The sequence below is a fragment of the Narcine bancroftii genome, chromosome 2 (genome assembly GCF_036971445.1).
Source record: "Narcine bancroftii isolate sNarBan1 chromosome 2, sNarBan1.hap1, whole genome shotgun sequence".
NCBI classification, from domain to species: Eukaryota; Metazoa; Chordata; class Chondrichthyes; order Torpediniformes; family Narcinidae; genus Narcine; species Narcine bancroftii.
Window position 1 is genome coordinate 45,004,101 of NC_091470.1, and position 14,989 is coordinate 45,019,089.

Genomic DNA, 14,989 nt, shown 5'->3' on the forward strand with positions numbered 1-14,989 from the left:
AATCCTGTCGTTGCACACATTATTTTTATGGGAATCTAGAATAAAGTTTAAATAATTCTTGATGTTAAATCAACAGGGTGAGATTAACATCTACCATTCCTAAATGATGACCAGGTAGGGAGGTTAAATTGTGAATACATCTATTGAATCAGTCATAAAAATCATTGTGTACACCCTTGAAAATTTGAATGATCTTTTTAAAAAAAAAAACCACATTTACCTGCAAGTACTGTATTTCAGAGATCCCACGTGATTTTTTTTTCCCAGTTGTTAATATTTTCTATCTCAATATTTGATATTTGCAAAACACAAATATAAAATGTACTCTTTTTATCTTGTTTGATATTTCTAACGTTGATTTTTTTTTTCTTTGAATGCATTGTGCAATAAAAATAATGGCTGCCTATTTGTAACAATTGTCATAAATTTCTAATCAAATTTTTTGCAGGTTGCAGCTACATTAAATAATCTTGCAGTACTTCATGGAAAAAGGGGAAAATATAAAGAGGCTGAGCCCATGTGTAAAAGAGCACTGGAGATCCGCGAAAAGGTTGGTAACCAGAAGAAACAGTTGTGGTGTTTGGATTCACCCTTCCAACGAGATTTATAGTGCGGTGGATGATTCTTTGAGCAGTGTATCAATATTGAAAAAATGGAGTCAGCATGCAAACTTCTTTTGATGCCACGAGCCATCTCATTTTCTAGTCTAGTCTCCATTACCTTCCCCTTTGTTCCTAGCCTTGCTCCATAGATTCAACAGATTCTCCCTGCCACCATCTTCTGAACCCCTCCGGTCTACTTGGCCTAAACCTAAGCCCTCATTCATTTATTTCAATTCCCATGCAGATCAGCCTGTCTTCCACCTCAACCATTGCCGGAGAGAAGCCAAACATACACGAGAAACATTATGTCATATTTTTTCTGGATAGCCTTAAACCAAATGACATGAACATCTATTTTTCTGATTTTTGGCTAACCACTGCCTCTACATGGTTCCACTGTTTCCATCCCTTTACCTGCTCCTGTTCTTACTTTTATCTCTAACTTGCCACCTTCCCATTTGTCTTTCCTTTTCCCTTTCTGTCCACCTCCCATCTTCTGTCCAATACTTTATCACCTCTTTTCCCCTCCTCAACTTCTCTCCCCCTTCCTACTTTAGTCATGACAAAGGGACTCCACCCTAAGTGTTGACTGACTATTTTTAATCCATGGATGCTGCATGACCCACTGAGTTCCTCCAACAGCTCTTTGTTTGGTGAAGATCCCAGTATTTCCAGTTTTTTTGTTTCATCTTCTCCCTCTACCTAACTGGATTCCTTCGTTATAAACTCCATTTACCTTCTTTGGATGTTGCTATGGGTATCCATATCACTTAAGGTATGTCCATCTCTGTGTGGGGACAAGGAACATTATATTTAAGTCGTCAATGGGTTCCTTCCCTTATTCCTTTTCCTGCTATATTGATGATATTATTGTATCATGTTCTTGCTTTGAAATGATTAATCTCTGACTCTTGCTTGATTTGTTTATCTCCATTTCAAAGATAGGGCTAGCCCCAATTGAGGTGATTGTAGGATGAAGGAGGCACGAGAAGTTTCATTGATGTAGGAAAAGTAGAATCAAGAATGGAAGAAGAGTTTTGTGGTTGAACAATAGAGTTAATGGTAGGGAATCTGAAGACAAAAATAGAAGTTGGCAATGTGTAACTAATGAACAAAAAGTTAGAAGGATTTGAAGGAAAGATCTCCAGATAAATTCATCTAATATTCATTGGTAGTGTCCCGATTTAGAGAGAGAGATATGAAGAGGTGTTGAGTTCACATTCAACCTCTGTGAAAGGATTCCTCAAACACAACCAGCCTTATTAGCAAATTAAGTGACATTATTATCTGCTCAGTTTGAATGTGGAAATATTCATTGCATTGCTATTTAAATCTGACCCATTGTTTGCTTTTTATTACAACAATTTAATTTTGAGATTTTCACAGAGTTTCTAACTTGTGAATGTAGTTATGGTTTTCTGAGCATCTGCTCCATAATCCCTTACATTGAGAAATATTATTGGTGAATGTTTCAAAAATAGTGTAGGAATTTCAATGTATTGTTTCTTTGCTTCAGGTGCTGGGCAGAGATCATCCTGATGTGGCCAAGCAGTTAAATAATTTGGCATTATTGTGCCAGAACCAAGGAAAGTATGAAGAAGTAGAGTATTACTATGAGCGAGCATTGGAGATTTATCAAACCAAACTTGGGCCTGATGATCCAAATGTGGCAAAGACAAAAAATAATTTGGTAAGACTGCATGATCATAATAAACTGTTCCATATAAAAGTGAAGATGACTTATGCCGCTGATGTGTTGTCATGTTTTTATTATTGATCAACTGAAGTCAAGGCTTTGTTTCCAATTCTGTGAATTTGGTTTTAAAGTATTCATTCAATTTTACTCCTAATCTGTAATATTCCATCTCATCCGCCTGTTATGGCTCTTGATTTCTATTTTCCCCATGAGCTCCACCCACGTGGCCAACTCTCTCCTCATTGCATATGTCCTCTCTCTAGAACTTGGATTTATATTAATGCTTTTACAACCTGATATTTTGCAATCAATTAATTATATTCAAATTGTGGTTATGGTCTTAACTTAGAGATACTGTAACACATAAACACACAATCCTACAAATGGAGAATGCTAAGTTAGATGAGCAGTTATCTTACCACTTGCTGAAGGCGAGAATATAAAGAGGTTCACTGGAATTATATGAATAGCAGTAATCAATAGTTCAGTGAGGAAAAACTGAAGTAATTAAAGCAAAAAATGTGGGAAGGTCCAAAATAATGTTCATTACAATGGACAATCTTTGAGATGAACTGATGAAAAACATTTTCACGACTTGCTCAATTGACAATTAAAAACAGTCTGCTGGAGGACCTCATTGGTTGAGCAGCATCAGAAGGAGCAAAAGAACAGTTAATATTTCAGGCCAGAACTCTTTATCAAGACTTAATGAAGGATACCTGCTCAAAACATCAACCATTCTTTTTCTCCTTCTGATCCTCCTCAACTTGCTGAATTTCTCCAGCAGATTGTTTATTGCTCCAGATTCCAACATCTGCAGTTGCTCGAGGATCGCATTATTAAAAGATCACCACCAAAGATAAAATGGAGACATTAAAAGAAATTTATTTTGTAAGGAGATTAAAAGTATATGGATTGAGCCACCAGAACAAAAGAAGTTATAGGTTTTTGAAAAAGAAGTACATTTGGGTTATGGTGAATAGTTTTAATTTTTTAATAGATTCAGCACATGTATCAGTGTTGTCAAGCTTTTATTTTCAAAGTCTGTGAATGTCTGATTTTTGAAAGCATTGAAATACTTCAAATCAAATTTAACAAAAATAAAATTTAAATTATTTAAAAATTGTGTTTCAAATTAAATCATGCATAAATAGTTGAGAACATTATAGCAAACATTTTTTTTAATGGCTTGTTCTTTTCCACATAATATAATTCAATTCAAATGAGGATCCCTAAACAGACATACAAGGGTAAATTTGGGAGATTTCCAGAAAATTTGTGTTCCTCTGGAATTCTGTTTGGAACATGGATTTATATTTGAGAATTTATCTGTCAGCATGCTTATCATCTCCATGTTCACAAAGTCTGCAAGTTGCAGGCTAATGCTATTTTTGTGGATTCAGATTTATTGTCAGAGTACATACATGACATCACTGACAACCAAGATTCCTTTTTCCTGGCAGTATTGCCACTAATTGGTAGTGCAAACAATAAACTGTACACAGTATAAACATGTTTTTTAAAAAAAACTGTAAACAGATAACAAATGCAAACAAACTGCAATACAGAAAGAACAAAAAGAAATCAATAAAGTGCACAAGTAAGAGTCGTTAAATGAGTCTCTGATTGAGTTTGTTGTTGAGAAGTCTGATGGTGGAGGGGTAGCAGCTGAACCTGATGGTGTGAGTCTTGTGGCACCTATACCTCTTTCCTGATGGCAGCAGTGAGAATAGAGCGTATGCTGGGTGATGTGGGTCTTTGATGATTGCTGCTGCACTCCGCTGGTAGAGTTCCCAGTATATATTCTCAATAGTGGGGACTGCTTTGCTTGTGATATCCTGGGTTGTGTCCACTACCTTTTGGAGGGCTTTACACTCAGAGGTATTGGTGTTTCCATACCAGACCATGATGCAGCCAGTCAGCACACTTTCCATACACCTCTGTAGAAATTTTCCAGGGTTTCCGGTGTCATTCCAAACCTCCACAAACTCCTGAAGTAAGAGGTGCTAACGTGCTTTCTTCATGTTGCCATTGGGGTGTTGGGTCCAGGAAAGATTCTCCGAGATGGTGACTCCCAAGAACTTAAATTTGCTTACCCTCTCCATCCATGATCTCCCCAATGATCACCGGATTGTATACCTCTGGCTTTCCTTTCCTGAAGTCAACAATCAGCTCCTTAGTTTTGGTGACATTGAGTGTAAGGTTAATGTTGGTGCACCATTCAGCCAAGGTTTCAATCTCCATCTATATGCTAACTCATCCCCTTCCTCTATACAGCCCACTACTGTGGTATCATCGGGAAATTTGTAGGTATGTTATTGTTGTACCAAGCCCCACAGTCATAGGTGTAAAGTGAGTAGAGCAGGGGGCTAAGTACACAGCCCTATAGTGCTCTGGTATTGATGGAGATTGTTGAGGTATTCTTACCAATCTTCACTGATTGTGGTCTGGAGGTGAAGAAATCCATGATCCAATTACACAATAGGGTGTTAACTCCCAGGTCTTGGAGATTGTTGATCAGTTTTGCGGGGATGATGGTGCTAAATGCCGAACAGTAGTCAATAAAGAGCATCCTGATGTATGCATCTTTGTTGTCCAGGTGTTCCATGTCTTTATGCAGAGCCAGTGAGATGGCATTCTCCGTAGATCCGGAATGGATCATGTCACTGCTCAGACAGGAGCTGATCTGCTTCATCACCAGCCTTTCTAAATACTTCATCACTGTTGATTTAAGTGCTACTGGTTGATGGTCATTAAGGCAGGTTACTGTAATCTTCTTGGGCACCAGTATGATTGATGCCTGTTTGAAACATGGTACCATGCCCTGCTGGAGTGAGATATTGAAGATATCCGTAGGTCAGCACATATTTTTAATACTCTGTCAGGTACTTCATCCGGGCTGGATGCTTTCCTTGGATTCACTCTCCTGAAGGCAGCATGCACGTCATCCTAAGATATGGACAGGATGGAACATGGAGGTGTTGAGGGGTGGTTCTTTGCTGTTATTTTTGTCAAATTGGCTGTAAAATGAGTTGAGTTCCTCTGGGAGAGAAGATTTGGTTTTGTAACAGGTTATGGAATTTCGGCCCTGCCACAACTGTCGGGTGTCCCTTGTTGTTTCCATTTTCATCCAGAATCTCCACTTTGTCCAGGAGATAGCTTTCCGCTGGTCATACCTGCTCCTGCAGTACAGATCTGGATCTCCAGACGTAAATGTCTGCGATCTGGCTCTCAGCAGATTCCGGATTTCATTGTTCATCCAGGGCTTCTGGCTGGGAAAAACACCTAATGATTTGGTGGGGACACACTTATCCACAGCTGTTTTGATAAAGTGTGGCTCGGTGTACTCATTCAGATTGTCAGCAGAGTTTTTGAACACCACCCAATCCGCTGACTCGAGGAAGTCATGTAACTGTTCCTCAGCCTCCTGCGACCACGTTTTAGTTGTCCTGACCTCCGGAACCTCTCCTTATGAAGGAAAAAGGAGCACAGCCAGGTGATCAGACTTGCGAAAGTGCAGTGTCAGGAAAAAATGGTAAGCCTTCCTTAGTGTAGCAGTGATCACGTGTGTTGGGACCTCTGGTACAGCAGATTACATGGTGGTGGTAGTTAGGAAGGGCTTTCTTGACACAGGCCTGGTTAAAGTTGCTGACTAAGATTTGTAGTGCATCGGGCTGGGCTTTCTCTTGTTTACTGACAACATCATGCAGTTCCTCAAGTTCCTGCTTGTAATCTGCATCGTGAAAGGTAAACTTTGGTGTGAATCACAGATAAGAACTCTTAAAGTTGATAGAAGGGTCTGCATTTTTTTTTGAAACTTTATTTATTAATTTTAACATATGAAGGAGGGTCTGCATTTAATCAAGAAAGCAAAAGAGCAGGAGGTCGTCATAACTCCATTGTCTGTGCACCACCCAATGTTAATGAAAAAGCACACACCTCCTCTCCCTTTTCCAGATTTTGAGTTCCAACCAGTCTATGGATGATGAAACCATCTTGTTGGATAGCTGTGTCTGGTGTATTCTCTGTTAGCCAGGTCTCGGTGCAGCAAAGAACTAAGATTTGTCTTAGTAGCCTTGATTTTAGACATTGATTTTACTTTCCAGTGACTGGACAGTTGCCAATAATATGGACAGTAGGGGAGGTCTCTTCAGCCTTGTTTGAATCCCAGCGCACACTCCATGTTTCCGACCTTGACCTTGGTGGTGGCCTGTCCCTTTAAAGCCTCTGTCTTGCAGCAGTTCTGTTTCTGAAGCATCTATGACCCGGGAGTTTTGAAGATGGTTGATTGTGTTTAGCAGATGATCACTCATTTTGGGGGAATAAAAACACCTGCAGCTGATTTTAAGAATGCAGCTGGGTGGGTGAGTATTTTGAGGGTTGGTAATGAGTAAAGATTTTTGTGACAGTGGTTTCTGCAGCCCACAGAAAGTCCCCAGCGCCATTCAAGAAATGAGATAGAACGAGATTTTTTAACTATAGATCAGTTAGTTTGATGATTGACTGGGATCTTTGACTAAAGCAGTAATATAAAACCTCTAAAACCCAAAGATGTACTGTAGAGCGCATTGAAAGAACCAAAGACTTGTTGATCCAATCCAAGGCTTTTATTAACTAAAAGACTGGAGCATATCACATGTAGGTCGACCAGTCCAGAATGACCTGGTCTGGCTAGGAGCAGTCCTTTAAGACCTGCCAGTAGATGTGGCTACACTCTCAGCCAACCACAGTCATCCTACACTACCATCTGTACATATACACATTGGTGATAGAATCTGTACTATCACATGCACTAAATAACAATTGGCATATAATGTAAATTGGAACATTATACTTAACCAGCCATAATTGAATTGTGAAATAGAATAAAAATGTCAAGCATAATGCAACGGATGTATGCATGTGGACTCCAAATTCAGCTGTCAGAGCATTTCTGTCAGTCCTATTGTCTCTAATTCTTTCCTTGTAATCTGTTCCCAATCACATGGCTATAAGCAACCCCTGGTTTTTCTGTCACCTGTTCACATCTGGTTATTTTAAAGTAGTCTGCTAACTTGCCAACCAGACCATCTGGCATGTGGAAGGAAAGGAGAGCAGCCAATGACAACCCACACAATCGCAAAGAAAATGTGCAAACTCCACACCACCCCCATGATCAAGCTTTAACCGAGGTCATTGTAACTTTGTAATATTAGCACTAACTGGTGCATCACTGTGCTGCATTTATCCACTTAATTCATTCTCCCTAATTTACAAAAGTTTCCAGGCTCCAGTAGAGGTGTTGAAACTACAGAAGGGAATAACTAACTGGCTTGTTTTCTTGTACTAATTTTCTTGAGATTTTTTCTAGCTTTGTTCAGTGTCTCCCTTGCTTCTTGCAAAAGCCAATGTGTGTAGCCAATTGATGTCAATTTAGTGACTTAATGCAATAGATGTATGCTTTAATTTTTTTTAAATCTTGCATTTCAGTCTTATAACAAATTTTCTCCATTTCAAGGCATCTTGCTTCCTAAAACAAGGAAAGTTCAAGCAAGCTGAAACATTATATAAAGAGATTCTCACTCGTGCTCATGAAAGAGAATTTGGTTGTGTGGATGGTGAGTAAATGCTTCTAGAAAATTTTCATTAAATTGAACAGAATTTTATTAATTTTAGTTAAGAATTTTAGGCATGAGCTTTGCTTGCTGTTTCCCTCTTTGTTTTGTGCCAGTAGTGAAATCAGTAGGTTTTCAGACTTGCAAATAGTAATGAATAAAAGGTATAAAACAAAATATGCTGCCTTTTATTTTTTATATATTGAGTTTAATACAATAATACTGCATACAAGTTCTACTAATATAACAAAAAGCATGTTATATACATATCGCAAATTAATATAAATGTAATTTTTAAAAAACATCCATCAATATTTGTTGATTTAACATTATTTCTTACAAATAATTCTGGATAGAAACCAATCGAGTTGCATTATTACCAACCTTTGGTCAAAACCAAATAATAAAGATGCTACCTTCGACTGCATTTGAATTGTGATTTTTTTTGCATTATATTGCACATCCTTTCCTGTTTTCTTAGTCATATTCATGCTTTTTAAATAATTCTAATGGTTGTAAATGGTGAAATTATTAAAATATTAAATTATGAAAAAAAACTACTATTTGTGATTCCTCTTTCTATCTTAAAAACTAATTTTCTTTTCTAAGATGAAAATAAACCTATTTGGATGCACGCTGAAGAAAGAGAGGAACAGTGCAAGGTAAAAGTAAAACTTTGTCATGGTTTTCACTAGTTTATATAAAAATATTTCAAACTGATGATATATGCTGGGCATGATTTTAATTTTGCCACATTTATAAAATAATCTGGAATTTTTTTCCTGTCATAAACGCAATCTTTGATATAGAAAATGGGTACATGACCTAACTTTTATTTTAGAGCACAGTGATATTCTTGGGCAAATTGGTCAAAAGTGGTTCAAGTAATCTAACTCAATCTTGCTAAACCCAGCTTGACATCCAGAGTTTTGTACCTGGTCTCGTCAGCGCAAGGATATGGGTTTCCAAGCAAGTTGGTCAATAGTCTCAATGATGACCATTCCCCAGGCAGTGCAATGCTAAGGGGCTGTGTGCGGATCCTGGACAATTTTTGACAAAAAGAAACGAAACTGAAATCAGAGGTTAATCTTCTGTAAGATCTGTTGAAGGATTTAAATTTCTGGAATAAAAGTTTGAGAAATTTTGCCTTCCGTGGTGCATCATTTAAACACCATTTAAAGCTTTCCCCCCCCCCACGTAGCGACTATTGACACTGAAGTTTTATTAATCACGTATAAAAGCTAGCCACCTATTTTGCACAAACCAGATAATTGTTCTCTGTTTAGGGGAAACCTAAAGATGGCACCACATTTGGCGAGTATGGAGGCTGGTACAAGGCATGCAAAGTTGACAGGTATGTTTTCACTTCTTTATTAAGAAGCTATTGTAAACATGATAGTGAAATTTCTTAGACTTGGGGCTTTATACTCCTGTGGAGTTCTGAATATTCCAAATTAATTCAGCAATCATTTTCAGTTCAATCTGGTCTTTATTGGGATCCTAATGAGAGCATTCTTATGAAATATTCACAGACTGCGACAGCTATACATAAACATCTGCTCTTGAATATACTTTTACTAAAATGGTATTTTGATAGCTAAAATGATGTCAAAAACAGGAAAAACTTGTGCAACTTTTTAAATGAAGTAATATCTCAAGTATATGAAATGTAAGCTTTTCTAAGATGACACATAATCCATTTTAGGATAACGTTAAAAAAATACAGCTAACCTGCAACTAACATTAGGCTTGACAGTTTCCACCATGGAGTGGAAAGGGTGATGACTGTCATGGAGCAATTGTGATTTGAAAGCTTGAATTACAAACAAATGCAGATGCATGATGAAGAAACATTTAAACATGTCAACCCATTTTTTGGATTATTTTAGTTATAGTACAGTTTGACTCATGACGATAGCAGGTCATTTAGTCAATTAGAACATTTCCATCAGTCTCATTTACTTGCTTATTTCACTTAAAACGTAAATTTAAAATGTAGACATCAGCATGGCAACAGGCCCTTCCAGCCCACAAACCTGTGCTACCCAAATACACCAATTAACCTACAAATGCTGTACATTTTTGAAGGGTGGGAGGAAACCCACACAGGTCACAGGGAGAAAATACAAACTCTTACAGACAGCACCAAACTCAAATCCAGGTCGTTGGTGTTGTAATAGCATTTGTGCTAATCACCACTTTCTCCAATGTGCTTATCAACTAACCACATTTCTCCTGCTACTCCATTGGATACTCCCAAAACACTGTGCAGACAGACTGATTATCAGGCAGACAAGAAAAGATTTGAAGATAAGCTAAAAATTCCAGGGAATGTCACTCTAACCCATGAGTTCTGAAAGTAACAAAAATGTATGTAGTGGTAATGTAAATCTCGAAGCCATACATCAGGAATTCATAAACGAGTAGGTAAGTAGAGGAGGAGCAGACCACATTACAAACTACCTATTCGCCAGTCTCATCAACCATCTTCTGCTTCACCTGTGGAAGGGTCTATGATTCCAGCGTTGGCCTCATCGAACACTCAAGAACTGGAGTGGAAGCACGTCACCCTTGAACCTTGAGCTGTTTATGCAAAAATGCTGGAGGAACTCAGCAAGTCACGCAGCGCCCTTATGTTGCAAAGACAAAGATACATAACCAAAGTTTTGGACCAGAGCCCTTCAACAAGGTATCCTTTGGTTATGTATCTATCTTTGCTACATCAAGAATGGTGCATGACATGCTGAATTTCTCCATTATTTTTGTGTAAACTACAATCATAGCGTCTGCAGATTTTCTTGTTTATCTGTTTGAGGAATGCCTGAGGAAAAGTCTCCAATGATCAACATATGTATGAGAAATAAAATGTGGTCAAACAGAAATCATTGAGCTAATCTAGAGTTAATGGAGTGAATAAAAAGAGATTTCTGGCTATGACTAGAAATTAAAGGATTAGTCTTCTTATGGATGACAAAATTGGCAGAGTTATGATAGTGTGGAAAGCTGCAGATATGTTGATGCTTTGGTAAAATAGGTTTTAAAAATGCAGATGGGGATTAACCCAGACTAATGTGATATAATGGATTTTGTTAGCACATCTAGATGATGAGTGGTCAGATAGTAGGGAGTATTGTGGAACAGAGTACAAGTCCACAGATGCTTGAAAGGGCAATGTAGGTAGATAAAGTGTTTAGGAAGACATATGAAATACTGGCCTTCATTAGTCAAGGCATTGAATCTAGAAGCAGGAAGATTATGTTACAACTTTATAAAATCTGCCTCAGACCTCACTTAGCTGGAGTACTGCATGCCAAGGCATAGAAAGGATGAGATAGTGCTGAGGAGATTTACCAGGATGAAGTTCAGTTATGAGAGATTGAAGAAGCTTGTTCCTTCCACTCTTGAACAGAGGAGGTAAAGAGGATCATGAATGAGTTGGATGAAATTGAGTGATTATAGATTTCAGATTTATTGTCAGAGTACATACATGATATCACATACAACTCTAGAATTCTTTTTTTTGTGCAGGCGAGGCAGAAATATCACTTATTGGTAGTGCAAAAAAACTACACAGCATATACATGTAAACAAATAAACAAAAAATGTAAACAGTTAATGTAATTGAACCAACTGTGCAATACAGAGAGAATTTTTAAAAAATCATTAAAGTGCACAAGAAAGAGCCCTTAAATGAGTCCCTGATTGCATTTGTTGTTGAGGAGTCTGATGGCGGAGGGGTAGCAGCTGTTTCTGAACCTGTTGGTGCGAATCTTATGGCACCTACACCTCTTTCCTGTTGGTAGCAGTGAGAACAGTGTGTGTGTTGGGTGGTGTGGATCCTTGATGATTGCTCTCTGATGGCAAATAGGGAGATTACACAAAATATTTACCGATATCAGTGGAAGATAAAATTAGAGAACATAGATAATGGTAATGGGGAAGAGATTCAGAAGGAAAAAAGGGAACCTTCTTTAAAGTGGTAAGTACCTGGAATACACTGCCTGAGATAGTGGTTGAAGCTGGATCGCTGGCAGCTTTTAAGAAATGTCTAGATTAATACTTAACTTGCTTAGACATTGAATGATATGGATCAAGTGATTTTAAATGTAGACATGCAGCATGGTAATAGCCCCTTCTGGTTCATGAGCTGAGTCTATCCATGATTCCCAATTAACCTATAACCCCCATGCATTTGGTGGAAGGAAACCCACGTAGACATGGGTTGAATGTACAGACTCATTACAACGCCAGATTTGAACCTGTTGTTAGTGCTATAACAGCATTGCGCTTACTGCTATGCTAACCATTCCAACGATGAGTGATGGGACTAATATGGAAAAGGGGCTCACTGGTGGGCATGGACAAGTTGGCATATTTCAATGCTGTACAATTCCATGATCCTGTCAACTTTATTAAAATGAGCATTTAAAACTACAGGTATTTCCATCATCAGAGAGACATCTTGAACTGTTTCATTTAGTACAAGATTGATAAAGGGTAACAAAATTGCAAAATAGTTGAGATTTCATTTGTGAATACTTTGGTTTGAAAATCATAATTTGTTCCTTTTTTCTCCTAAACAGTCCGACAGTGACAACAACATTGAAGAATCTTGGGGCTCTGTATAAACGGCAGGGCAAGTTTGAAGCAGCTGAAACACTAGAGGAAGCAGCTCTTCGATCTCGTAAACAAGTAAATTACTTTCCTTGCAGAATTGCTTAATCTGTAGGGAATCTTAGATCAAAGTAGGATGTTACATTTTATGTGCATCATTTTAAGAGGAATCATTTTATTTGAATGGAAGAGACGTGGAATCCTACAGGACAGAAACCAGGCCTTCAGCCACCTTGTAATAGCCTTTTTCCTGTTTTGACAATTCAAAGACACATTAAATGTTTAAATGCTGTGGATGTACCTGCAGATTCCAGTCAAATTATGCCTTCAATTTTGTAGTCCTATACCTGCCTCCTCTGCTCCAAGAAAAACAAATTCACACTGTCTAGTTTCTTCATAAGTGAAATCGCATCTCTCCCATGGTATGGCAACCAAAAATACACATGATTCTCCAATTGTGGATGTGAGCCCGAAACGTCAGTAATATCTTTACCTCCTATGGGCACTGCGAGACCGGCTGAGTTCCTCCAGCTTTTCTCTGGGTACCTGGGTACCTTGATTTTTACTAAATATAGGTAACTCTGCAGTGAAAGGATGTTTCCTTGTCAGTGGTTCATTTTTTCTAAAATGATTTCAAAGTCTTTCAATTGTCTGCTTGCAAAAACGTGTTGAACCACTTTGAACAATTGTAGGGACTTTTCCCTTGTGCTGTGCACAATATTTATCTCTCAGTCAACATCACTCAATCTGGTTATCTGGTCATTATCACGTGGGTGTTAGTTGGAGTTCACCATACTTCCTCTGCCTACATTTATACATAATCGTACTTGGGGTATAAAGCATTTTGAATTTCTCAATGTCATAAAAGGTATTTTATAAATACAAAGGTGTTTAAATGATGCACAGCATAAAGAGCTTCAAAAATGGAGAACATTACAGCACAGAAAACAGAGCCTTTGGCCCTTCTAGTCTGTGCTGAACCATTTTTCTGCCTCCTCCCATCTACTGACCTGCACCCAGTCCATAGCCCTCCATACCTCTCCCATCCACATACCTGTCCAAGTTTTTCTTTAATGTTAAAATTGAGCCTGCATTCACCACTTCAGATGGCAGTTCATTCCATACTTCTCTGTGACGAAATTCCCGCTAATGTACCCCCTAAATGTCTCCCCTGTATTTTTGTGCAATGTTGTAGTGCATCCATATTAAAGCTTTATTCATGTGGTTTCTCATTTTTTTATAACATGTCATTTACTTGCAATTTACTATAAATTTATGTTCTGAAAAACATTCAAATAAAATTAATTTCTTTGTTCCTCAGGGTCTTGATAATATCCATAAACAAAGAGTAGCTGAAGTACTGAATGATCCTGAAAGTATAGAGAAAAGAAGAAGCCGCGAAAGTCTAAATGTAGATGTCGTAAAATATGAGAGTGGCCCTGATGGTGGTGAGGAAGTGAGTATGGGCGTAGAGTGGAATGGGGTAAGTACAGTACACAGTCCATAAATCTAGGCAAAGAAATATTGGTAAAAAGACAAGAAAATATTTTTAAAGATAATTTTTAGTGGTTGATTTGTTGATGTACAAATGTAAAAATACTTCATGTGAGATTTAAGTCTTTGGAACCTTCTTAAAAGATGTGAAAATTTTGCTAGAAAGTTTTTAAAGGAGAGGTAGACAGCTCATTCAGCAAGGAAGTGAAAGGTTCCTGAGGATGGGTGGGAATGCAGAATTGGTTATACAGTCAGATCCACCATAATCTTATTGGATGATGTAACACTTGGGGCAGATTGGCCTATTCTTTTTCTAGTTATGATTTATAGGTGTTTAAACTGTTTCAAACTAAAATTACTGTAAAGCTTTTAGTCAAGTTTTATATTTATTACAGTTTTTACATCTGAATTCAGAAATTTTCATCTGTTTAATTTGAATGTTATAAGCAGATAGAAATTGTTTCAAATGGACCATGCAAATTAATTTTAATTAGGTTTTGGAACATGGCAAAAATCATACTGTAAATATATAAAGATTTAAATACTAACTACAAATTCAAATTCTGCATGCATTCAATTTTTAAAAAATGTTATTAGATCTGGTCTAGTTATTTCATTATTTGCTTTTAAATATAAATGCTAAGAATTTCATGCAAACTTTATAAACATGGGAGCTTCATTCAAAAAGTACAAACTCTGGGTTTGCACTTGAAAGATTTGTTAATTAATTTGAGTTTACTGCTGAATGATTTTTTTATAAGAGGATCCTTCAACAAAAGATTTTATCTTGCAAATAAGATGATAATAATATGTCTCTTGTAAAATGAATACTAATTGGAAAAAATAAATTCTTTATCATTTCCATCAAGGGGCATAAGACCTATAGCACAAACAGGCCCTTTGATCCACTATGTCCATGCTAGCCATAATGTTCCTATTTCTACTAATCCTAATTGCTTCAAATGATTCTATGTAAAAATAAGTTAGAG

General features: G+C 37.4%; 1 protein-coding gene across 11 annotated transcripts in view; it reads left to right on the plus strand.

Moving 5' to 3' along the window:
- Positions 1–14,989, plus strand: part of klc1a (kinesin light chain 1a) — an 88,950-nt gene that overhangs the window by 41,623 nt on the left and 32,338 nt on the right. For all 11 annotated transcript variants that reach the window (XR_011351188.1, XM_069916503.1, XM_069916502.1 and 8 more), the window contains 7 exons: positions 449–550; positions 2,119–2,292; positions 7,796–7,895; positions 8,502–8,554; positions 9,179–9,246; positions 12,476–12,584; positions 13,828–13,989. Coding sequence is in view for 10 of the 11 variants with exons in the window: in XM_069916503.1 (XP_069772604.1) it covers positions 449–550; positions 2,119–2,292; positions 7,796–7,895; positions 8,502–8,554; positions 9,179–9,246; positions 12,476–12,584; positions 13,828–13,989 (768 nt within the window). In the remaining variant the exon portion in view is untranslated. The remainder of the gene's footprint in view (positions 1–448; positions 551–2,118; positions 2,293–7,795; positions 7,896–8,501; positions 8,555–9,178; positions 9,247–12,475; positions 12,585–13,827; positions 13,990–14,989) is intronic.